The sequence below is a fragment of the Acanthochromis polyacanthus genome, chromosome 3 (genome assembly GCF_021347895.1).
Source record: "Acanthochromis polyacanthus isolate Apoly-LR-REF ecotype Palm Island chromosome 3, KAUST_Apoly_ChrSc, whole genome shotgun sequence".
NCBI classification, from domain to species: domain Eukaryota; kingdom Metazoa; phylum Chordata; class Actinopteri; family Pomacentridae; genus Acanthochromis; species Acanthochromis polyacanthus.
This window is the reverse complement of record NC_067115.1, coordinates 34314408-34340011: the sequence shown is the minus strand read 5'-3', so window position 1 is coordinate 34340011 and position 25604 is coordinate 34314408. Positions and strand designations below refer to the sequence as shown.

General features: G+C 40.9%; 1 protein-coding gene across 1 annotated transcript in view; it reads left to right on the top strand.

Moving 5' to 3' along the window:
* The first annotated feature begins 2668 nt into the window (after nt 1-2668).
* Nucleotides 2669-25604, top strand: part of fbxw7 (F-box and WD repeat domain containing 7) — a 102814-nt gene continuing 79878 nt past the window's right edge. Inside the window, 4 exon segments of the mRNA XM_022209409.2 lie at nt 2669-3120; nt 10995-11079; nt 11082-11242; nt 11488-12030. Coding sequence (XP_022065101.2) covers nt 2968-3120; nt 10995-11079; nt 11082-11242; nt 11488-12030 — 942 coding nt within the window. The 5' untranslated portion in view covers nt 2669-2967.

Below are 25604 nucleotides of genomic sequence, written 5' to 3'. Positions count from 1 at the left end.
ATTTATCTCAATTAAGAAAATATCAACTAGAAAGGATAAATGCAGTATTAAGTTAAGAAATGGCTGCAGCTACAGATTCTTTCCATCTTTGATTATTTATTTGTCCATAAAATCGGAATACATTTTTTTTTTACCATAGGTCGTAAACACAAACTGTGTCAATGTCTTTTAGCATAAACTGCTGCACACAAGATGTGCTAATACACAAACACAACGTTTTTCCCCAAAGTTTTCCACACTCAGCTGTAATGCCTGTAGCTTCCTAACATTCTCAACAGCTCATGTTATAAGTTGTTGCTGCACTAACCTAAACAGAGTAGGGTTTTGATTGCAACCTTTTTTTGAGAATGCAAGAGTTAAAATTTCACGTGGTCACATTTGTATGAGTTCATGATGATCATTAGGCACATTTGGAGCCCATGTGACTGGCACTTGCAGCTACTGCGCTAGTCATTGTGGCTGAAAATGGTACTTTTTTGATTTACCGATTCAAGCCTCACTGCTGTTACTGTGCTCCAGTCCTGAAATGATCTGTATTGGTGGTAAAACAGCGTTTCTGCAGGGCATTAAAAGGCATTGGTGGTCATTAAATTGATTTCGTGATTCTCTGTGGCATTTAAAATTCTAGCTGCAGTTTAAATATTTGATAATAGCATATGTAATAGACTGATTGGTCAGGTATATGCATCTGTGTAAACATGCCGAAGCATTGCGATAATTGTTCAGGCTGGTCGGGTACAATTGCCAAAAACTGCATGTTTGGAAAGTGGCCAGTGGGCTGGACCAGGTGGAGAAGAGCTGGGAAATGCAAATTTCAGCAAAAACGGCTAGAAAACATGAAATTCAGAGAATGGCTGCAGCCCGTTGGTGGTCAGGGACGGTTTCCGGATTCAGAAATAGTGAAATGTAGGGACAGTTTTCATATGAAAATCATCTTTTACACAAAAATAAATCTGTGTAAATTGTTGAGTTCACTGTTGTAGTATAGCATTAAAATGGCATTAAAAGGCTTTAAATTTGACTGGCTGATTTCTGCAGAAACCCTGTAAAAGTGCCCTCTGCTTGTAGAAAAGTCAGCATTTAGAAAACTACATTCGTCGCAAACAGCTTGTACAGATACAATCATTACAGCTATTTTCCAACCAATTTGTCCTCCCACATCTGTCGGAGTGCTCTGCAGCTGGCGGGTTAGAATGTACCTTAACCTGCATTGACATCGGCGAAGTCGCATGCTGGTGCAAACCACTGGTAAAGTCCAGTGTTACTAAAATCAGTCTAGAGCCCTTCAAGACATTGCTAGCATTAGCAAAGATTGTGCATGGAGGATAGCCACAGCAGTGTTCAGACTGAGCCGATTAGAAAAGCAAAATATCTCTACACAATTCTTGCTTTGTTGTATGTTTAATATTCAGATTGGTCAGCGTGAGAGTCTTACATCCATTTAACCTTCACCATTTCCTCCTTTTCATTGTCTTTATATTGGTGATGATAGCAGAGAGTGGCTTTAAATAGACAGTTAACATTGTTGTGTGTGTGCTATTAATAGTCAGCTATTGCTGCTCCTTTAACTAAGGGCCTGTTCTCACTTCATTGGCGGCCTACCTATCTTTGTCTTGCCATTATTGCTGCCCCTCCTACTCGCTGTCTCTCCCTGCCCCTCCAGCTACATCAGCTCTGGTAACTATTAGCTTCTGCACTAAATACCCCGGTGCATAGATTCCCTTGGTTAAACATATGTGATGAGGTGAGCGGGGAGTGTGATGCCTCACCAAAGCTGGGGCACATGTTGACACACTCGGGAGTTAAAAAGGACGCTCTTGTGTTGCAGATTTTTTGACGCTCTTGTGTTGCAGATTTTTTTGAACTAGCATTAATCATAGGCTTTGCACACCGTATAATACTGCGCTCTATCTCAGCACTCTATTAAATCCTTAATAACTGTAAATTACTGTGATAGAGTTTAATAACTGCAGATTTCAGAGGGTTTATTTTCCACTTGCCTTTTCAGTTTTTCTTAATCAGTTAGAGAAACTGTCACACTGAGAGGATTTTCATCTTTTTAAAGTGTCCATTCATTTCACTGATTATTACAGTGATCATCAGCGACATCTTGACCGCAGCGACAAGTTATTAGCATAATTATCCTGTCTGCTCGGTTATTGTCTCCTAAATGCTTACCCTGGACCCCTCCCCCACCACATCCCCACTGTGTCCTGCTTATCAGTCCTTCTGGTGCATACAGAGTGGCTTGGATTTCTTCTAGTATTCTGTCCACTGCTTCCTCAATTAATGGAGCAACTCGAAGCTCGACTGTCATGTGAGAAAAGCACTTTTATCGGCAAGTTGGAGGAGCTCAGTCTGAGTGGTTTACCGCCGCTGCTGCTGCTGCTGGTGGTGGTGGTGGTGGTGGTGGGGTGCACAGTGGTGGCAGCAGCGTTGACGGGGATAGCATCCTCATTGCACAGCAGCCGAAGCCAGTGGAGGGAGTGGAAAGAAACGGATGGAAATTGTGGGAGACAGAAGGGAGTAGTGGCAGACGCTACGCTGCATCCTGTGTTTTATTTGCAATCCGAAGAAGGTGTCTTGTGGATGGAAGTGAGTTTGGCTAAAGGAGGAGGGGGGCTGTTGCAGGAGGCGTGTGCTGTTTAGAGACAGAAGTACAGCACAGGGAGTGGAGTAAGTGGGAAGCAATCACAAGAGAAATGGACTGACAAACTGTACTTCTCAACTCAAGTACCCTCACGGCGGATTAAGGTGAGCGTCGGCGTCTGTATTATGCTCGGCGTGGACAAAACCAGAGTGATCTCTGACGGAGTACCTGTGGATCGGCACCATGTGGAATACATTAGAGCGAAGGCGTCAGCTGTGAGGACAACAGAGGGAATTCGGTGAAGACCAGGAAGTGGCTGTGACTTGCAGCCAGTTTTCTCTACATACCTTCTAACCCCGGGAACAGCAGGGCTACTAATGAGCAAGTCGATGTGTGGCTGTGGCTGCAGCATCATCTCCTCTCTGATGAAGAGACTGGGCCGCACAGCTTGCTGCTCAGATCTCCTCTCCTGCAGCCATACTTCAGAGCAGCTGCAGCGACTGGCCACCGGCTGTCCACCTCAACCAAAGGTAACAGTGCATCAGCTCCCCCCCGTCAGACACAGCAGCATCCTCGTGTGTCCTGCTCAGCCGCAGTTATGCCATCTGTGTGCCATGCAAAATACATGTAAGACCTGACAGCATGTTTGAGAAAGCACTGCTTTAGGAGGAGAGCGTCCTTGATTATCTGCTTTGGTTGTCTGAAATGATTTTTCAGGTATCGGAACTGGGCAACCAAGGAGAGCAGCACAGTAATTGATTCTTTAATGGATCCAGGTGATTTAATGGTCGTCTCGCTGCCTTGACAACAGTGGGCTTGCTCTCAGTTTGCACAGTCGTTTAAATGGATGCCTTCAGTCTGCCTGCGGTTTACAGTGATTGCTGCCCTTCCTGAATTGGAGGAAAAGCTTTTTCTAATGCAACAAATAAAAGCCAAACAAGATTGTGTGTACGTCTGAGTGCTTTGGTGCGCCAACGTGTGAATGAGAGTGCGACTTTGCTCTAACACGGGCTTCTGCAGCATGACTGTGGCTCCAAGGGTTCCCTCTGCCTCATCGCTTGTTGTGCACATGACTGTTTTGGTAGTAAGCTGGCACTGAATGGGATTTTAAGACCATTCTGGCAGCGGGCCACCCTCACAGCAGAGCAGTGGAGATTGATTCTCGTGGTTTCCAAGAAGATTTATGCTCTCATGAGTAGTGATAGAAATCCACAAAGGAAAATGTTGTGGTATTATTGAGCTGTTGCATGGCAACAATTCAAATGAAAAAGAGGTAATGACTGACAGCCTTAGAGGAGGCGTAGTTCTTATAGACAAAACCTTAATGCCATTTATGTTGAACAGAAGTCATTGTTTCCCTGCGAAGGCATTGTTCTAAAACGAAGCAGTTGACTGTGTAAATGAATGTGGAAAAAAATGTTGTCCCTCCGTCAAACAGCTCAAGGATTTAAGTTTCACTGTCTTCCTTTGAGACACCACAGGGCACCGGCTCAAAATAGACCCATCGATTGAGAGCTTCTGCATTGAACTGAAAGCACAGATGTTTCAGCAAACACTGTGTATTTATAGGATTACAAGGCTTTAAAAGAAACCTGGACTCTCATCCCTAATATTTCACTTCATAACGCCAAACAATTCATAGTTGCAAAAGTTAGAACTCATACTCAGGGCTGCTCGCTTTTCCTCTCACACGTTGGAGTCACTCAAGAGGCTAAAAGCGCCTTTTTGCTTTCAAACACCTGTACTGGTTTATTCAGCAATCTCCCATTGCTAATATGGTGGATTTTTTTTGTGTGCAGTGACTACACATCAGCTCTTCAATCTACAGTCCTATCTGCTCTGAGCTTTGTGAACAGCCAGTATTTCCCCCAGTCTCTACACCCGCTCTGTCAAGGTCGCACTGCTGGGATTTATAGCTGCCACTTGGGGTTGTTAAGCTCAGTTTTCTAATTTTCTGTCCTCATTCTCAACATGGTTCACGTGGAAGATGTATCCAGTCGCTTTGAAATGAGTGAGTCTCCTTTAAGTAACACTTGAGCCCAGCAGGATCTCATATGTGCTCATCAGTATACGGGTCTTGGTCGTACGTTGTTTGAGTGCATTATTATATATTTTTTCAGATATCATGCTTTGGCTCATTGCAGTTGTGAAGACTGCAGTGGTGGAAAAAAATGCACCTTTCTTTTGTTCCTATTGATATTTTAGAGTTTAGAAAATTTGATTAGGCCTTACTGACAGTCGTCATTTGTTTTTCTAAACGTACAAACATGTTTCATTTAAAAAGTGTGGCCTGTATTTTTACTCAACGAGACATTTTGATAGCTACCTACATTGCTGTGGTTTGTAGTTGGACTGAAAGTGGATCAAGCCTTCTGAGTGATGATGAACAATTAGCATTCCTTTGTCGACCTGATGCTACGTTTTGGCTCGAGAGAAACAATTTAGCGATAACAAATTTTCAGCTAATTTCAAATTGCCTACCTCCGGCACCAAAACATTGCAGCTATGATTAGATCGTATCTCAGCCTGTCTCTGGGTTTACTTTGAGCCAGTTGTGATTGAGTGCTGTAGCTGCTGTAACACTCTGTTGAACACGAGTGTTTCAATGTGGCTCTACCGACGTGTGTTTTTGGTTTACTTCTGCAGCAGCAGAGGATAAGTTTGGATGCCAGCTGTGTGGCGGGGTGAGGACGTTAGCTCGCTGCTCTAAGGCTGTCTGTAGAAAGTTAAAGCGTACTTGTTAAACATCCTCACGGCGAGCAGAGAACTTTGTCCAAATCCGTCCAAGGAGAGCCGGCGTACTCCTGCTCAAGTGCCCTGTGTTGATTCTGTGCACAAGGCTCAAGTAATGTCTGTGTGTGCCACAGCTGTGTCTTTTATCTGTGAAGTGCCAAGTTGGCATCACACACTGAAGAACTCCCCACCCTCCTCCCCTCCAGCAGCTATAACAGGGACTGTCTGCATGTATGTTGCGCTGCCAAACTGCTGGGCACACATTGTACGTCTTATTATTCCAACAGACGGAAAAAAATTTTTCCCAGTAAGTAGCATTAAAAGTACATGCTTAAGGGCACAATTAAGGAGATGCTGTCTTACTTGGCATGCAGTAAACCTGTTGGCAATGGAAGAGGCGAATACAGGCAGGATGTGCTTGCATGCCTGTGTTTAAGGGGTTTTTGTCTTTAGAGTGCAGTGTGCAGGCTGGAAAAGCAATATAACACTACAGAGCTTTGAGTTTTGTTGCAAAGAATGGCCTTTTCTCATTACACATAATTATTGTGTCTAAAATCTTTTTTAGGGGAGCTTTAATGATCATTCTGGTGCAGTAGGTTAGGAGAGCTGAGATGATAGCGCTGCACTCCAGGGAAGGCTCTAACTTGTTTGTCATCCAAGTTGCAACATCATTAAAAAACTAAGAAAATAAAGAAGACATTGTGTTTGAATCTATGCCACATATTCTCATAAGAACTCAGATTTTATTCTCTGTGTTTGCTCTTGGAGGTTTTCTATCACCTGGCCACCTGTGTCACATGTTTGCCCCAGGACACTCACATTCACACCTGCCCTCCCCAGTTTCCCAAAGCTATTTCTGCCTGCCTCACAGCTCCTGCAGGACTAAGAATAGAGACTGATGAATGAAACTTGTGTACACTAAAGGCCATGTGGCGGGACTTTGTTGTTGGAATTTCAACTTTCTACTTGTTGGCTGCACAAGACACCACTTCAAACACTTTCAATGCGAAGAACAGTTTGTTTCTGTATACAAGCTGCTGTTCTGAAATCATTTTCTGCTTGTCATTTAGGTTTCTGAATCGGAAAAACTTAAAACCCCAGGCTCATAAATGAGAACACTGCTGCATTTCATCAGTGTCATGTTTTTTATTCTGTGTCACAGCCGGTTTGCACAGCTTCCAACTGCCCAAACAACAACAAACAAATTTCAAGCTGTGTTAAGGACACTGATTACAGAATCTTGGTCGTTCCGGTAAAAGGCATGGACAACTTCAGCTATTCATAGCCTTCCTTTTCTGAGCTCAAAGCAATGAACTGGCAGTCCCAAGAGGAGCCGGGGGGGCTCTGCAATCTGAGATAGGTCTAATGCTTCCCACCGCAGCACCGGGAATATGCAGTGAAGAGGAAGAGAAGCCTTTCAAAGGGACCAGTGGCTTTTTCCTCAAGGTCAAAGCAATTGCTATGAACCGGAGTAGAGAAAGTATGTGAGCTTCCCCCCCAAATATTTCTTCATTTCTTGTGTTGTGCATCAAGGACATTTGGAGCTGCAGTCTGCATAGCTGATTCTTAATTTGTCACAGTTAAGATAAGGTATAGACCTCATGTGGGCAATAAAAAGGCCTGTTGGCACCTTTTAAGCAACATTAAGGAAGATTATGTGACATTTAATAGACAAAAATAAACATTTTTTACAGGCAGGAGAGAAGCAATGTCCTCATAAGTGCCACGTGACTGTTATTAGACCCTGAAATAATTGTTTACCCATGAAATGTTAGGCTGAAAAGTCTATAACGCTTTAGAGGACACATTTTTTAATCTTTGTTGTGGACGACTCGGGTGACATGAGGAAAATGTGTGTTGACCAACAGTCTGGAATCACAGTTTGTTTTTTTTAAATTTGCACAAAATGTGTTATTTATTTGGTGCTGCAGACCTCCACTTCCACCGCTAATGTATGCACAGTTGGCGCTGTCGTATAAAGGCACAACACTCTAGTATTTCTTACAACTTGTCGTACAGCTACACATGCATTGGCTGGAGTCATTGATACTAAAAAGCCGCTTTGCATGCTGGCTACTCAACCCACCACTTGGACCGGACAGATCCACGAGTCACACATCCCACTTACCTTTATTTACATAATCCCTTCCTGCCGCACAAATCTTGAGTCAGAATAACATTTAAGTATTGAGTTGATTTGCTTTCGAGTGCTTTAACGTGTGCAGTGTAAACCTGTGTCTTTTTAGAGTTTAGTTTCAAATTTCACCAAAGAAACTCAGTGTAAGGAGAGGCGCCTATGAAAATGCTTTTAGGATCTTGGATTTGAAAGTGATCATGATTAGGGCACTTCAACAATTCAAACATGACCCTACAGAAGTTTGTTTTTGTCTAGGAAAACACTCGCTGCAAAAACTCCAAGTCTGACCAAGCCTGTTTGTCTTATTTTTAGTCGAAATGTCTCATCTCACTTGATGTAAGATATTTCACTTTGCAAGTGACATTTCAGCAAGATGGAGGGACTTGTTTTAAGACAATGCATCTTAAATATCTTGTTGAGTCAAACAATCTTGAAATTATCTTATTTTGAGTTGAATTTTACAAGAAGACTCAAAATAAGTTTAACTCTCCTGTCGTCCTTCGGGTCAAATTGACTTGTTTTAAAGTTTGAAAATGTGGAAAAGAAAATATATTTTCACAGTGAAACTTCTGATGTCCACATTTTCGACATTTTTGGAAAATCTTTGAACATTTTTTAGTGTAAAAAAGAAATGTTAAAAATGTTAAGAACATTCACAAAAAATCTACCAAAATCTAGCAAATTTTGCTGGATTTTGGTAGATTTTTTGTGAATGTTCTTAAAGAAAATATTAGAAGTTTTACTGATGTACATGGAATCATATTAGATATTTTAAAGATTTTTTTGGTAGATTTGTACTCATTTTTTTGTAAATTTTAAATATAAACATATATAAATAAATATTACCAAATTTTCTTGCCAAATTTGGAGGATTTTTTTAAAAATAAGACTTTTGAAGAATTATTGGAATTTTCTTCCTGAAGGTTTTGCCAATTTTCAGAAATTTGGAGAATTTTGCTGAATTTTTTAGATTTTTTTTGTCAGACAAGGAAACAACATTTTTTGGTGCTTGTAAATAAAGACAGTTGGAGGGTTAATACATCTCTAATTAGGTTACATGAAAGCAAAAATTTATTTTGAGTGAAAAACTGCTTCTTTTTTTTTTTAGCATGTCTGGCTTATTTTAAGACACCTAAGCTTGACAGTCCTGGTAAAATAAAGCTTAAAATAAGTTTTCTCAGCTAATTTTAAGATCTCAACATTGTAAATATGACATCTTTTCCCACAAAATCTTACCAAGCCATTTTTCACTTGTTCTACTGGCAGATTTTTTCACTTATTTCAAGGTAAAAGTTCCTTGAAGTAAGTTTTTTTTTTTTTTTTTTTTTTTTCGTTTTGAGAGGGATATTTGTTCCAGTGAGCTGCTGCTGTGGAGTGAGTGACACTTGTAAGTAAGCTGTAAGATGCTCACTGTGTGTTTTTTTTCTGGATAGCACGTCTCATCTTTAGTCTGTACCGACGTATCGTTCCCTCAGTCTCACCTCCCGGCCACCCTGAGCTGTATCTGCAGCTCTTATTTCCAATAGCTTAACTATCAGCACACAGCAGTACTGAGGGCATCCCAGGTCAACATCACAAAATGTGTAAAATGATTAGAAATCTAGCAGGATGCTTGATTATAGTGAAACTATGAGAAATGGTAGTGCTCATATGTAACCCTCCTGTCGTCCTGCGGGTCAAAATTGACACGTAAAGTTTGAAAATGTGGGGAAAAAAATACTTTCACAGTGAAACTTCTGATGTCCACATTTTCAACATTTGTGGGAAACTTTTGAACATTTTTGATGGAAAAAAGAAATGTTAAAAATGTTTCTTCAGAACCTTCACAAAAAATATAATCACTTTAGATATTTTTATGCTCATTTTTTGAAAATATTTACAAGAATTTTCTTGCCATTTGTTTTTCTTTTTTTAAATAAAACCTTTAAGGGAAGTTTTTAAAGAATTATTGGAGTTTTCTTCCTGAAGGTTTTACAAATTTTCAGAAATTTGGGGATTTTTTTAAGCTGAATTTTAGGATCTTTGACAGACAATGAAACAATATTTTTTGGTGCCTGTAAATGAGGACAGCAGGAGGGTTAAAACCCAGACCCTGCTTTACTGTTTTCATTAAAAAAATAATATTCTTGGGTTTGTCCGCTGTTATTTTAAAGACAAACTGGACATAGATGATACTAGTCTTACACAGATCTGAGGAGAAATGTTCTGCCGTCTGAGCTGCTCTTTGCTGGAGGGGTTTTGTGTCTCTTCCTTCCACTTTTATAATTCATCAAACTTTTCTGTTCAGGTCACAGGTCATGCTCGTTTTTTTTCTTCTTTACAAACTTTGTGTGATTGTTTTCAGTGGGCTCGTTATAGATTCCGCTCCTGTAAAGTTTCTTGAGACTGGGATTCATCTTTCAATCAGCACTTGGGAATGCCTTCCTAGTGCTGTCTATAAATGTCATTTGATCTACTTCTTTTACCCCTATTACATCCCTCATTATCTCCCACCAGGTCCACAGCAAACATGTTGGACTCCATCTGTTCTAAGCAAATGTATTTTGGTTCGGTTGACCAAAAAATGTGCTGAAAGACAACTTTTGAAGTTTATTCTTGCGGTTTTCAGCTGTTTGAACACTTTCTGTAGAAGTTAACTTCATGCAATTTCCCCTCGCACCGTCTGATTCGTCGCTGACACATCAGTTTCCACAGAAAAAATCTGCTCTGCCAAGTCACAAGCACTTACATGTGTGTTTTCAAAGCAAGGCTGGGCTAATATTGAATTGATAATGGCTACTTTGCCTTCTGTTATTTGTAGTACGGCTCTCTGTTTGCCTGTTGACCTTGTATGTAAGTGTCTTTATGCTTTATGTTCAGTAGTGCAGTCTGTGAGCGTGAGGACGTATGGATGAAGAGATGTTTTGATGGAGGCAGATTAGCACTGCTGCTGCTTCTGTCACTCATTGTCACAGGGAGAAGCTGCCTCATTGTAGATAAAGCTCTGGTGGCTGTCGTTCAATACACAAACTATGAGAAATGAGTGTTTTTTTTCTTAGGTTTACCACCATGAATTTATAAATTCATAGCAGCAACACAACAGATTTAGAGGCTTTTATTTTTCTGAAGATTGTTGTCCACATAAATCTTAAAGGCAATTGTTGAACAAGCCTCTGGTACATTCAAGCCATGTTTTGCTTTTGTATTTGACAGATTGGACTTTGTTTATTGGCTTTGTTAGAAGTTGGAACACTAGTAACTCTCAAGGCTATTCTGCCCATCCATCCACATTTGAGGCCGAGCATCCAGTGCTGTGTGATCTGAAGCCAAACACTATCACTCCCACCTTTTTTTTTCTCGGTTGTGATGCTGTGCAGCAAGAATGTGTCTCCAAGAGCAATTGTTTTTAATGTCCATTATTCTGATTCAGAGACAACAATAGAACTTGTGTGTGGAATGATGTCTCTTGAGCTGTTGTTCTATTTTTCTCTTATAAACAAAATCTAAGTGAGGACAAAGGAAAACAGTCTGCGCTTTTTGTGTGTCTCTTTGCAGAATGTCAAGCCCTTCTCCTCCTCAGACAGCCTAGCGAAGGTCCAGGAGGTAGCAAGCTGGCTTTTGGAAATGAACCAGGATCTGCTGTCGGGGGCAGCAGCAGCAGGCGGAGTCGGGGGCCTGGGGGTCCGGCAGTGCGAGGTAACGCCTCCTCCACGGCCCGGGCACCCCAGCAGGCGGCAGAGGAGGGCGACGAGGATGAGCACATGAACCGGGTAGTCGAGGAGGAAGAGCAGCTGCCGCAGAGGGTGAGGCCGGCTGATGTTCAAAAAAATTGCTGCTCTGTTTCCGCGAAAGCTTGTGAAACAGAAAATAGGCGAGGGGTGTCTGCGAAAGTGTGTTTGTGAAATTTTAAGATCAAGGAATCATGTTAGAAAGTTATGTAAATACCCTCAAGCTCTTTGGTAATCAAGCAGGAACTTCTGTGTAACAGATTGGATTTCTCATGAGATCATTCCTCAGAGGTTTTGTGTTATTATTTGTCTCTTCACAGCCTGAGGCGTCGCAGGTTGACGGTGAGCGAGAGCAGCCATGGGCACCCAGCGACTCGGGAGCCAGCAACGGCCCTCGGGGAGTTGAGGACGGCGACGAAGACGAGGAGGGCCCACCCAACGAGGTGAACGGAGGAGAGAAAGGAGCCCGATGGATGTGGGAGGCAGAGCAGAGGCGGCTGCGAGGCCAGCCGCTGGGCGAGGACGAGGAGGAGGAGGAAGAAGAGGAGGAGAACAACAACAGCGGCAGCCACCAAGAGGAGGAGGAGGCTGAGGAGAGGACAGAGGGTGGGGAGGAGCAGGGGAGGGAGGAAGAAGAGAGGGAAGAGGGCGAGGAGGAAGAGGAGGATGACGAGGACGAGGAGGAGATGGACCAAGACAGTGATGACTTTGAACATTCGGTGGAGAGCGGGAGGGAGGAGGAAGAGGAGGAGGAAGGAGAAGGGGAGGAAGGGCTGCGGTCTCCCTCTCTCAGGAACAATGTGTCTGCCCCCAATAATAATCTGGGCTCGGGATGTACACACCAAAGCTCTTCCAACAAGAAGGTAAGCACTGATGTTTGTGTTTGAGCTACTTTCCAGTGAACAAATGGCCCCTGTGTGACCTGCTGTCTGTGGATTATCCAGAAGGATACGGTTTCTGGAAGCAGTTAAAACAGGTGAAGGTTGTTTTTCAGTGCTGGGAGCCTCACTACAGTTATGAAGGGGAAACGTGTAATTTGCAAAAAACAACCCTGAAGGATTTTTCAGCAGCAGAGGGAGCAATTTCCGAAGAAGTTACTAACAGCCACTGTTTAGATTATCCAAACATCACTGTGTAAAACTTCAGCTCAGAGGACTGTGCTGGCAGGACATGCTCCATTTTTAATACAGCAGCTCCCTCTTGTGGCATGAATGCTTTATTGCACTGCACAACCATCCAGGCAGCAGCCAAGCGTTTTGACTGGAGCTGCTTTATATGTTTGACAAGGCACATGTAAAGGGAGTGGATAAGAGGTCTGAAAGTAGATAGTGTTTAGATTTCATCTCTGGGGCTTCTTATGAGAACAGAGGGAGGGTTGCATCTGGACAGAATGCAGCCGGTGTTCAGGATTTAACATAGGCCTGGTCTGATGACCGTTTCAGAAAGGGGACGGGGAGAAGTGTGGCTTTGGGAAAAAATGGATTGCTTCAGTTAGCTCTAATTACTGCTTATGCACGGCGGTAAATATAGTTTTCTTTCCAGCCAGCCTGGATCTGATTTATTTATTCACCTTCCCACGTAGACATATGGCTTCTTTTTTTATTGCTGCTTATCCTGTTGTATCCTGATCATTTTGTGTTCTTTCCTGGGCTTCTATCGCTTCTCTGTAAATGGTGAACTTCTACCTAAACTCTTTGTCAAAGAGACAATGCTCAGTACAACAAGCCTGGATGGGAACTCCCTCACCTGAAGCCTGGGACATGCAACATATATGTAGCTGCTTTTGTGTATCGACACAAAAGCCTTCTGAAAGTTATGCCTTTGTCTTGTCATGACGCATTGTTATCCTGTGGGGAGTGGTCTCTACGAGGGTCCTCATGCACGGATCTTGACTGTTTACTGAATGTTTCCCAAAGTAAGGAAGTGATGTGAATCTTAGGCAGCTCAGTTGATGAACACTCCATGGAGATTATAAGACTGACATGTTTGATTGAACTTCCCTTCACCACCATAGAAGCTCACAAATGAGGGAATATCCGCTCGAGGAGTAGCGTCTCTTTTTAGCTGCAGAGTTTAAATGATGTGTGGAATCTTTGTTCTGCCATCTGCTGCTTGATAAAACCTTCCATATTAAGATGGTAACTGATGGTTAAGACACTTTTAGGGCCAGTTTATTTAGTCTGTATCTACAACGGTACACCTGACGCATATTTCGGCATTCACATAAATCCACGAGCGTCTGCCTGGACCGGCGTCTGTCTGCAGGCCTAACTTTGTGACCACCCAGACTGTCTGCACTTCAAGCACAGCAACTGCACAGGAAAACAAGTGGTGCTTAAAAAAATGTTTGGTATGAGGAGAGAATGTACGAGGAGATTGTTGGCCAGCCACACCTTTATAATTCATCTTTAAAAGAGTTGTCATAGAAGTGGTCCCTGCTGGACTTTGGGGTTTTGATTTGTTAATGTTTTTCATCGACGGAGCCCTAACACAGTGGGAAGTCTTATTTTATCTAGAAATCCTGTTCCGTGTGCTTCATACGCTTCAGGAATAATCACTAACACTGTCCCACAGTCCAACCTCTAAGAAGCTGCTGTACTCTGTAAAAACTCCCGCGTGTATTCTTTTTTGTGTTTGATTTGAGAGGCAGTGCGACTGTTTGTGGCAACCGATGCTGTGCAACTCTAGAACGAACAGATCTGCTCATACGTCTCGTCTGCTTATCGACCTGTGCACATGGGATGTGGAAAGCATGAATTGGCCCTTAGATTTGCAGACAACCACAAGTATCTTTAGTACAATGACAAGTACCAAACAAGAACAGCACTCAGAGAGCGCAGTACTCCTCCAAGGCTGTTCATTCCCCCATATGACATTGTCAGAAATGCAGCATCTGTTTATTAGTTATTGATGATCATAAATCACGACAGCATAGAGTGTGGCCATTTAATATGGATGTACCCACAAACAAAATGACCTTGCGCTGAACACAGGTGTGTGTTATGCATGTGTACGTTCTGTATGGATACTGAATCGCATGACCTAAATATGTAGTAGGCAGCGGGAATTGATGGGACTCAGAAACACCCTCACAATTTTATCAGTTGTTTCTTGTGTCATTTCTGATAGGTAAGTCCTGATAAGTCCCCAGCGGTGGATTTGTAGTAGGATCGTAATCGTGATCGTCAGTTGACTTGTTGTTCACTTGTTGTTATAGTTACAGTGATGCTGCTATCTCACAATTGTATAGAGATCCAGACTAAAAGCTGCATCACTGCCAAAATCTAATCATTTGGTCCTTGTGTCATTTCTGACCTTCCCTGAAAATTTCGTCCAAATCTGGCATTCCGTTTTTGAGTAATGTTGGTAACAGACAAACAGATAAACAGGCGGACAGACAAACAAGCCAACGCCGATTGTAACATAACTCCACTGCATTCCATGGTGCAGTAATAAACAAAGTTTGTTCTTTGTCTTTCAGGGTGTTCAGTTCATCCATTGTGACTCAAATCAAACCCTAATACAGACCGAAGTTTTTGTAGATTCTTTTCCTGATAGCAGTTTGTTTCCTGCACTTCACTGAGACACTTCATATTGATTTTTTTTTCTTTTAATTTGCCATCTAACTGTAGGCATTGTGTCAGAATTGGTTATTCTAGAGCACAAACAATCAAAGAAGTCTTATTTACCATTCAATGCCGGCAACATTTATGTTTGCTTCATTTAATGGTGAGATAACAGCTGGTGAGCACAGAGTCAAAACACTGTGAATGAAAGATAATGTGAAACACATCGTGCCACTTATATCTCCACCAAAAGTAATGATTTAATGAATTCAGTCACATGTCATGTAGCTCTGTATGAAACAGCGACACACTCTCATGTGCTTCATTCATGTGTACAATGTGCAGGAACTGTTTAGGACTGAGTGAAAGCACATTCATGTCTCACTGATTGATGCTTTACATGATGGCTAGTGATTGCAGCTGGAACCCGAGGCAGCACTTGATGTTTTAAAACACACTCAAAGGGCTGTAATGTAGCACGGCAGCAGGGTTTCAGCATTAATGCTGGTGTCTTGTTTCAGTGATGGCTGTTGACGTGACTCTTTGTGGAGTATGTCAGTGGCCTTCACATCGCCTATATTTGAAAGGTGGAAATGGAGCTCCCAAGAAGTTCTCCAGAAGCTGAGGATGGTGATCATATGTTGCAGTTTGGTTTGAATGCACTGACACACATTTCACAAGAAAATCAATAAATCAGTGGGCGGGCATCTGTCAGTGGTGATGGCTTACTGATGGGTCATATAGGTATATATTTAGGCCACAAAAGGAAGACTTCATCCAGACTTGTTTAGTCGCCTGTCCACTGCAGTTTACAGGAACGACTCTAATTTGCCCTCTCAGCCTTTCTGTTTGGTGTCAGATTGACAAAACTCACGAGATGACATTAATTTTGCGACGGCTCTGTACACGATATCAATTCAGAGTAGGGCTGCAGTTATCGATTACTTTAGTAATCGATTATTCTATCGATTATTCTGGCGATCGATTATTCTATCGATTTATTCTGGCGATTAATCAAGTAATCAGATTTAACATCAAAAGAGGAAGTGAGCGCTGTGCAACAGAAATAACCGTCCTGGTGGAACACGGGCGGACATCTGCGGTGTATTGTACATATGTGGTATAGTACAGGAGTATTCAACTAAAAGTCTAAGCCACGGGAATCTACATGTATCTAGTTTTTGCAGAAATCAAATAAATATGTTTTTATGTTTGGTCTGTTTAAACTGCTGCTACTGCAGCTGACAAAACACAAATAAGGAAACTGATTAATTAGGATTTAATATAGGAAGATTCAATCAGTAACTTTAGTTTCACTTTGATTTGGCCACAAAATAAAATTATGTCCTTTATTATGAGAGAATGTTAGACCTATGTGCATTTCATGTTCGAATATATGAAGTCTGACAGTTTTATTGTGCGGCTGTCTGTTAGCTGCATTGATCGGTAAAATAATACATTATGCACGTTTAGCAGTTTTCTACCAGCAATCCTGTCCTGCATCATTTCCAGTCCCAGCTTTTTACTGCCATAAGTTTTTATTTTCCTCATTGCTCTCTGTTAAAACAACCTGTTCACGGTTGGTTCATTTTGTGTGGAAAACGAGTGAAATGATGAGTTCAATGCTCCCCTCTGAAGCAGAAAGTTAACAAAGGAAGTTGAAAACCACCTTCATACCTGTTATCTCTGACTGAGGTTTTAGATTTTGTCGACTCACACAAAGAAAAACTGATTATGTCAAACTGGCTTCGTAGCTCAGCCTCTAACACTAGAAAAGCTGTACCGGTTAAAATAAAAACATCCCGTCAAATTTAGAACCCCCTTCTAATTTATTGATTAGAGGTCTGGGTCCGTATAGGATTAAGTCTGGGTCTGGACCATAGACTGTATATATAGTGGACGTAGCATCTGGCTCCAAAAATGAAGCCCACCCGGAAGTGTCAGAAACTTGCAATATCACGCCGTCCGCTAGGGTTGGCTCCAAAAAGCTTTTTCTCCATAGACCCCAATTCATCACCGGAAAAAATAAAATTTGATAGACTGATTTTCGACAGCTCAGGATTTTTTCCCCGTTAGTTTTCATGGTCAAAATGAGAGATTAGGTGGCCGATCTTAAAATAAATCAATACTGTATTTTAAATAACTCGTTAAAGTTGGCGGAGCCAGGGGGCGTGGCTATACTTGATTGACAGTCTTGTCTGGAATGATTGACAGATCCTTTAGGGCGAGGCTTTCAGCAGGCTTATTCCGTGGAACTTGACTTTCATCCACATTTACATTATTTCAACAGTAAAGTTCAGTAAGTTACTTTGACAACTAGTGATAAAGTTTGCCTCAGTTTGTGGATGCTAACGTTGTTAGCGTATGCTGAATTCCGAAAGCAGCAACAGAAGCCTCTGCGGTAAAATGTGGGCGGGATAAGAGAGTCCTCAGCCAATCCTGCCCCTAGTTGCTCTCCGGTCCAGTCTGTTTGATGACGCTTTTTACGTCACTGGCTCCAAAAAATCCAAAATGGCGACCAGGAAGTAGCAAAATCCGGGCTTCATTTTCTCGGCGTTGAAACCAATGGGTGACGTCACGGTTAGTTCACGCCTGGTCTGGACTCAGATCGTGGTCCACAAGTTAATGACCTGGGGTCTAGTATGTAGTGGATTAAACAAAATCTCCATTCAGACAATTTTGCTTTGAGGAATTTTATCCATTTAATAATCGTTTCAGCTCTAATTCAGAGCACGTAAACAACAATGTAGTTTACCAAGATAGCAGCTGCATTGCTTGTTTTAGTCTATTTAACGGTGCTAATGGGGATGTTTGTGAGAAGATTACTAAATCAGGGAACAGAAATGGAGCTTGTTGTTGTTGTTACCTTTCGCTAATCAGCGTTGAGTCCTATTCAGCAATTTTTCAAGCATCTCAGAAGTACATATCTCAGCGTAGCTACTTTTTTCTCGCCTGACACCAACCCTGGATGATTCCTGTGGTTGAAAAACGCATTCAAAGGTCACCCAGCCTGGAATACCCCACAAGTTCAGGTAAAGTTGGAGTAACAGGATCAGGTTTGCAGCTTTCAAAATGTGCACATTTTTGCCTTGTATTACAATCTGTTGCAGCATCAGCCATTTTACTTTTACCTATACTTTCCTTTTGTTTTTCAAAATAATACTAGATGTAAACCTTCATATTCTGTGTAATTTCACTGTACTTCCCAGAACAATGTTTCACGCTGTTGTATCATATCGTACATTCTCGTTAATACGCCAGCGGCAGCATAGAGGACGCCAGAGATAATACTCTCGTCTCAGCAGCCTGTAATGACTAAAGCTATGATGGATTTGTCATCAGCGGTCTCATGACTGTTCTCCCAGCACTCCTTACAATGGCAAGCCACACGTTGAAAAAGTTTTCTCTTCGCCGTTGAAGAGCGTGTGTCTCTTTAACGAGCACATTTGTTTCCTGTATTAAACGACATACCTGTGTCAGTATAGCGCGACGTAATGTGTCAGACCCTTTGATGCACATATTTCCTCTGCTTATATTGTCCTAAATATAGCAGTTAGTCTGAATTTGCTCCTCTGTGCCTCTCACCATCTGACACAGCTGTCAGATAGGTTTGTCAGGGTCTTAGTCACTGTAATGGGCCAGCTGGCTTTGATGTTGAATGTACACATTTTGTTCAGCTGCGGATGCTGCATGCTTGGAATTAGAAAGTGCTGTAGAAAAGACTGGCTTGACATTTCTTATCATTTCCAGTGAGAAATGCAAAAGTTAATGCCATGAAACTTCTGTAAATCATCCATCAGAGGTACTGGTTTGTGGTTGCTTTTTTAGGTTTGTTATATTTGACACCTGGTTGCAAAAAACTCCTCAAACCACAAGATTTGAAAGCATAAAAAAAAGTCAGACAGGAATAAAATGATACACACAATAATGTAAATAGTAAAGAAACAGATGCAGTAAAACTGGAAAGAGAAATTAACCATGTTAAACGTCTAAATAATCTGATTGTAAATCGAGCAGATTCAGTCGTTTTGATACAGAGATGAAATTTGTTTCCGTGCTAAAGGGCTATTTCTGTCAAAGTACATTTGTCTTTTAGTGTTCAGTTCAGTTGAGGCGGCAAATCTGGTTGCACAGGTAAATAACATCAATATACAGAGGCCTCCATAATTATTGGCATCAGTCCATCTGCCTCCATGTTAACTGAATGACACATGGGCTGAATCCAAATCTCTGGACTTCACCGCACTTGCGAACTTGCGGACTTTGCGGGTGCGTTCACGGGAAGTCCGGCAGTGCTGAGGGCTGTCCAAATCCACAATTCATCCAGTCCACAAGGGGCCTCAAGCAGACTTTCTGCAGACTTCCAGAGAGTCTGCTTGGGGTGCAGACTTCACCAGTTTGATTACCCACAATTCATTGCAATATGGACGTGACGTTTAAATTTTTTGATTTTTTTTATTGCGTCTGGCCTATAAAAGCTGTGCAGTCTGAAGCTGAAATCATGAGCTGAGAAAAATAATGGCAGAAAATGGACGAAAGCAAGTCCTCCAATGTAAGTAATACCCAAATTAATTAATATTATAAGCGTATACATGATAGTTCTTCAAACAGTGTCACGGAAACGACTGAAACGGACTCCCAAGTCTGTCTATTAGCTCATTCATAATGCTGTAGACTCCCGCTCTTGCAGACTTTACGTGATGACGGTAAAGACGTCACATTACATATGACTGAAGTCCGCGAGGGCTCAGTCTGCAAGTCCAGAGGGTGGAGATATGGATGCAGCCATGGTTGCTTCCAATGAGGTGGAGACACATTTTCTTGGTCAGATATTTCACTATGATATGCGCCATTTGTCAGCTTCCGTATGCACGTGTCAGCAGTGGAGGATCAGTGTCCATGTTTGGAGGAAGAATGCGGGGGTTGGGTGATGTATAAATGTACTGCATGTGTGGCTGAAGTGTGCAAACCTAAAGATCAAGGTGTATAAAGCTTTAAGTAGAAGCAGGACTGATTAACAATAATAGAGTCATTCCATCTCATTTCAACAAATCTGAGGAAATTTTGTTGCATGACCTCCTCTGATCATCTCCAAACTTTTTTTTTAACTATCCCAACATAAGAATAGATTACTTGCAAAGTTTTAACATCATATGATTGCTATTTGCTAAGTTATAAAATATTTAAATCCCTATTTTTCCACTCGGAAATTGATATGTTAGGTAGAAAGGCTTGATTTAGGAAGATAATACTGGGAACTGACTGATGATATAGACTTACAAGTGATCTGAAGGGTTCAAACACCTTAACAATAGAGCAGGAAAAAAAATTTGGAATGAATATACCCATTTCTCTGTGGTACAGGGCAATTTAAAAATTTGGCGAAAATGGCATTTTTCAAGAATTTAGGCATTTTTTTCACAAATTTTAATAAGTAACAAGGTTCATATGTTATAAAAATCTCAAAGTACCTTAAAAGTTCTCTCTAACCTAAAAATATCCAAGAGCTAGCTAGTCTCCTTAGACCTCAAAACGATGCCTATTTATGAAACAGACTGAAAAACACCATACATATATTGGCACAGAAACCAATGTGGGACATGGAGTAGAAACATGAAACTTTGTCTGTATAACAATAAACATCCGAATAATTGATATCTGAAGTATCAACATTGTTTCTTGAATCCTTCATGGCCAATTTAACCAAGAAATGCACTATGTTTTATAGGCGTTTTTTTAGGAATTCTAACTAATATATTGCAGTTAAAATGAGTTATATTGCCTTAGGTCCCATGTAAAACATGTAATTTGTCCCCAACTTATCACACCACTATTTCTGTCCTTTGAACTGCTTGAATTTCTCTGAAATCAGGCCATCATCTGCACCAGATATGTGGTACTGTCCACCACGGCGTGTTGAAGGAGCAGTGATTGGACAGAGGATGTGGGCTGTAGGCACCCACACTACGTCATCCTTTCTAGGCCATGTGAACTTCTTGCTGGGACCTTTTGGGTGCATGAATTTCACTTGCAAATCTTCAAATTCAGCTGATAAGTCAAATACGATACCGAGGCTGTCCTGAGAATGCAGTCTGGGAGTGATGCCATTTCTTCTTATTCAGTTACTGTATGAAAGAAAAAACAATGTCTATATAATAATTAACTTCAGATATGCCCTTTGTAACTTATACTACGATGCTGATGCTTCAGATTCATCTTTCATCTTTAGTTGGTCATGTAAATGGTTCCTAAAAACAAAAACGAGGATCAAAATGTATAGTAAATTGATTCAGCAGTTGCTCATCTTTGGCACAAGAAACAAATATGAAAGTAAGTTCACACATACTTCACACATACTAGTTCCTCCAAAAAAAATTTGAACCACGTACCATGTATCCCACATGCACTTTTTAATGCCTAAAGTTAGGCTATTTTGGGTCTACACCTGAGTTCAACAGCCTATAAATCAATAAATAAGCTTTATTTTAATGTTTTAAAACTTTTACCTTATGCAACTTTCATTAGTAAAGAAGAAAATTCATTCTTTCAATGTCTTTTCACAAGAATAAGTCCTAAAATAGAGGCATGAAAAACCCAAAATAAAGTCGCCCATGAAATAATAAGGATATTTTGGGAAATTCCACAGTCCAGTATTTTTTTATTTTCATTCATTTCTATACTTTTCTCACCAGAAGGGTAAAAGTTTTGGAAGGGGAAAAAATTCTGACCATGTAAAAGGAGTATAAATTGCTTTTTTTAGTAGTTTAAAACCCTAAAATCATAGGCGAGGATTAAGTTTGGACTGACTATGGGTATTAGATTAGATCATTACTGCTTATACTGTATGTTTATAACCATAATACTTTGCATTTGTTCATAAAATTACCCAAATAAAGCCCAAAAATTTTTTTGGGAGGATCTGAGAAAGTGGTGCAACAAGCATTTGTTGAATTGACATGGAATGACTCAATAATAAAAAAGAAATCATGATGTGGAGTGCTCTACATGTCTTGTCATGTCTGCAGGGAGGACAGATTGTGTTCCCAGACTCCAGGTGCTGTCGGCTCAGGTCACCAGAATAAGGCGCTTCACCTCCTCTTCTTACTTGGCACTCATATCTTTTGAACCCGTGCCAATGTGCTGATATTCTCAGTCGTCAGTTAACCTTCTAAATTCATGCAGAGCTTCGTGAATCTATATGCAGGCTGTGCATCAACATCTCTGAATGGTGAAAGGTGCAGAAATATCTGGAATCAGTTCAAAACCTCATTTTGATTTACATTCTGAGCACATACTGAGCACATGTTCAGGCGTATGCATGTTAAAAAAGAACATGTATCACCTGAAGCTTTCATGTGCTGAATGATGGAATACATGGCGCTGCGTTAACATGAGACTTGTAGCCACCGGGCTGGAGTGGGTGTTCGTGTCCGTATATCGTGCCATATGGATTAGTGTGTGAAGGCAGATGGAATGTTAAAGGTTGTTTTAAGTGTCGAGAACACATCATAAAAAATAAAAGCTCTACTTCACTTCTTGAATTATTTCAGAAAATGATAAAATAGGGAAAAAACGTTTGAAGCATATGAATTATGTATGATTTAAGGCCCACTATGGCAGCTTTGAATCCCTTCTAGATCATACAAGCAGACGCCAAGTGGGAGACTGAATGTGTTGTTACTTCTCTTGTAATAATAACTGCTACTATGACCATTTTGATTTGAAACAAGATTCTCTGCTCAGATTCACGAGCAAACAGACTGACAAGCTGGAAACTAACGTCACGAGCTTGGCAGACAAGGCATTTGAACACTACTTTACATTCCAATTTTCTCATTTCTGTAACTTAGCATGAATGTTGTGTGGTGAAAAATGGTGGATTTTACCATTTTTCACGTAGTAGCGTGTCACAATTCTGTTTAAACTACTTTCACAATCTAAAATGTGACCAAATGTTTCTTTCCAAACCACACGCAAATCTAAAGTCCTAAAATCTAGTTAAGATACATTAAGCTGTTTTAATATGGGACAAGAATGAAAAAAGACTTGTTCACATTTTAAGCTGCCTCCCTGTCCATCTGGGGAATTCATTTTAACATATCACTAATGACTGAGGCGTATGCGATGTTACAGGATTAGATGTCTGACAATGACTCATCAGAGATCTTTGGTGGCAAATGGATCTGCAGAGCTGTGATAAGGCGAACAAGGAGGGTATGATGAGGGCAGAGTGCGCTGACATTAACAGTGGAAAAATAAAGCATTGAATTATCAGGAACAAATGAAGATTAGAATATATTATTAATGTGATGCTGGGCTCTGATATGTTAGGCATGTTGTGTCATAACCAAAAAGCAAACTTCTCACACACAGGAGTGATGGTTGCTGGAAATGTTCCTCTGTACCCCTATGGAGATATTCCATTAAAAATCAGCCGTTTACAGCTAGAATAGTCATTTACCACATGAACAATGTCTAGACTGTAATTCTGATTAATTTATTGTTATCTTCACTGAAAAAATGGTTTTCTTTCAAAAATAAAGGCATTTCTAAGTGACCCCAAACTTTTGAATGGTAGTGTCCATCTGACCATCATGGAGCAAAAATCTATTTTATTCATTTATTCATTGTCAGATTTTCAAAGTTGGCCATGTCACGAAAATGTCTGTTGCTTGGAAAATAATCAGAAAAAGACACAAAGAACTGTTGCTTCTCTTGCTTGCGGGTTGGTGTCCTTGGAGACTCAATGACTTCTACCGTGTTGAACGTCTATGTTTTGTCCTTGTGTTTCTGCTTTTCTGTGACATCCATAGGAGAGGATTTGTTGAGCAGTGTCTCTGAGCTGCGATAATTTCAACAATGTTTACACTCACTTACGCTGCTATACGGCAATGTGCATTATGCTACAGCCCTCTCTATATGTTAGTAAAGTTTACGTGTTGTTGTTTGGAAGGGAGGGCCCTATAAGTTGTTAGCAAACCGAGACAAGTTGAGGTGCATTCGCCGCTCCCCTTCCCTTCCCTTCACACACACACACACACACACACACACACACACACACACACACACACACACACACACACACACACACACACACACACACACACACACACACACACACACATATTACGGTTCATTGCCACCAATTAATTTCTGTGCGTTTCCAAAGAAAAGGCAGTCTGCTTATTGTAGGTGGCATCTCCCACACACTGGCCTTGTCACACAGGCAGAGATGAGCCACAAAGGACCGGTGTTCTCATCCTCCCGCATGAAAGCAACTACTTTGAGTCACTCCTAATATATATCGATGACAGTTTATATACACAGAGGCCCTTGTTATATACGAATACACCTCCACTGGCCCGCTGCATTGTTTACTGCTCCGTAGCCTCTCTTTGCATGTCCTCTTTTGTCCTATTTTTTTGTACTTATAACTCCGAAACAGCACTAAAGTTATTTTTTTTTATCACTATTTTTCAGTCAGTTAGATATTCAGGTTAAGTTTGGTTGATTAGGATCATGTGAAGAGATTCAATAACACAACAAAAACAGTCAAAGGATGACTCAGTAGATTGAAATGCTTTCTTCTTATTGTGGAACTGTATTTCTTTATGTACTGTTCAGACTAGAACGTTTTTTGTTTGTGGTTCTTTAGGCTCCAGCACACTGACACTGAAATCAATCCAAAGTGTAGCTTCAGGTTACATCACTGTAGGAGCAGCTCTTTTTGTCACATAATGGCCAAAGTTTTGCAGTAATTGGACAGATACACACTAAATCAAGTATAATCAATGTGTTTAATATTTTATGGAAAGTCTTTGGCCCACAGGCAGCAGCAGAGGCTTCCTATCGTCCTTGGTGATGCTTTCAGGGCTTTGTGGCAGCCACTTTCAGGTCTTACTTGTTAAGGGGTCTTTTCATGCAAAACTCACATAAGCCATATTTTTTTTCAAACATATTCTTACCTTCACTTTTGGAGTTTACAGTGACCACATTATGTGCATAACATCCCTCAGCCAACCAGAGAGTCACTGACGCAGCAACAGCTGTTTCTCATTAGCTTCCCGCTAGCTGCTTCTTCAGTTTGATGAGTCCCAGTCAAGCTGCAACAAGTGTGGCTGCTTTTACACCTCTTTGTTTAAAATGCAACTGTTGTGCTAATCAATGTTAAAATAACCAGACTCAAATAGTGATCACTGGATAGACTACTGCTCCAAAGTTTGGAGTCACTCAGACAATTTCATGTTTTCCATGAAAACTCATACATTTATTAATGTGCTAACATAACTGCACAAAGGTTTTCTAACCCTCAATGAGCCTTTCAACACCATTAGCTAACACAATGTAGCATTAGAACACAGGAGTGATGGTTGCTGGAAATGTTCCTCTGTACTCCTATGGAGATATTCCATTAATTCATTAATTTAATGAGTCGTTTCCAGCTAGAATAGTCATTTACCATATTAACAATGTGTAGACTGGATTTCTGATTAATTTAATGTTATCTTCATTGAAAAAAGTAGATTTTCTTTCAAAAATAAGGACAGATCTAAGTGACCCCAAACTTTTGAACGGTAGTAGATGTGTGTGCGCATGTATTTTCTTGTCTGAATATTTTTCTCCTTTAGAGAATAACCACAATAACACACAGACAGAACGTAATTACCCCAGACCTACAGGTTGTGTGTGCAGTTGCAGACATGTTTAGAAATCATTTTTAAACACCAAGTCATGTTTGTTTGTGGCTAAATTACATTTGGTGATTAGACTCATAACAAAACAGGTATAGGCATGTTTTTATCGTATTTCGAGCAAAGTTACTTTTTAAAAAGCAGCCCATGTGTTGGATTTTTTTTTAAATTTCTTGTGTG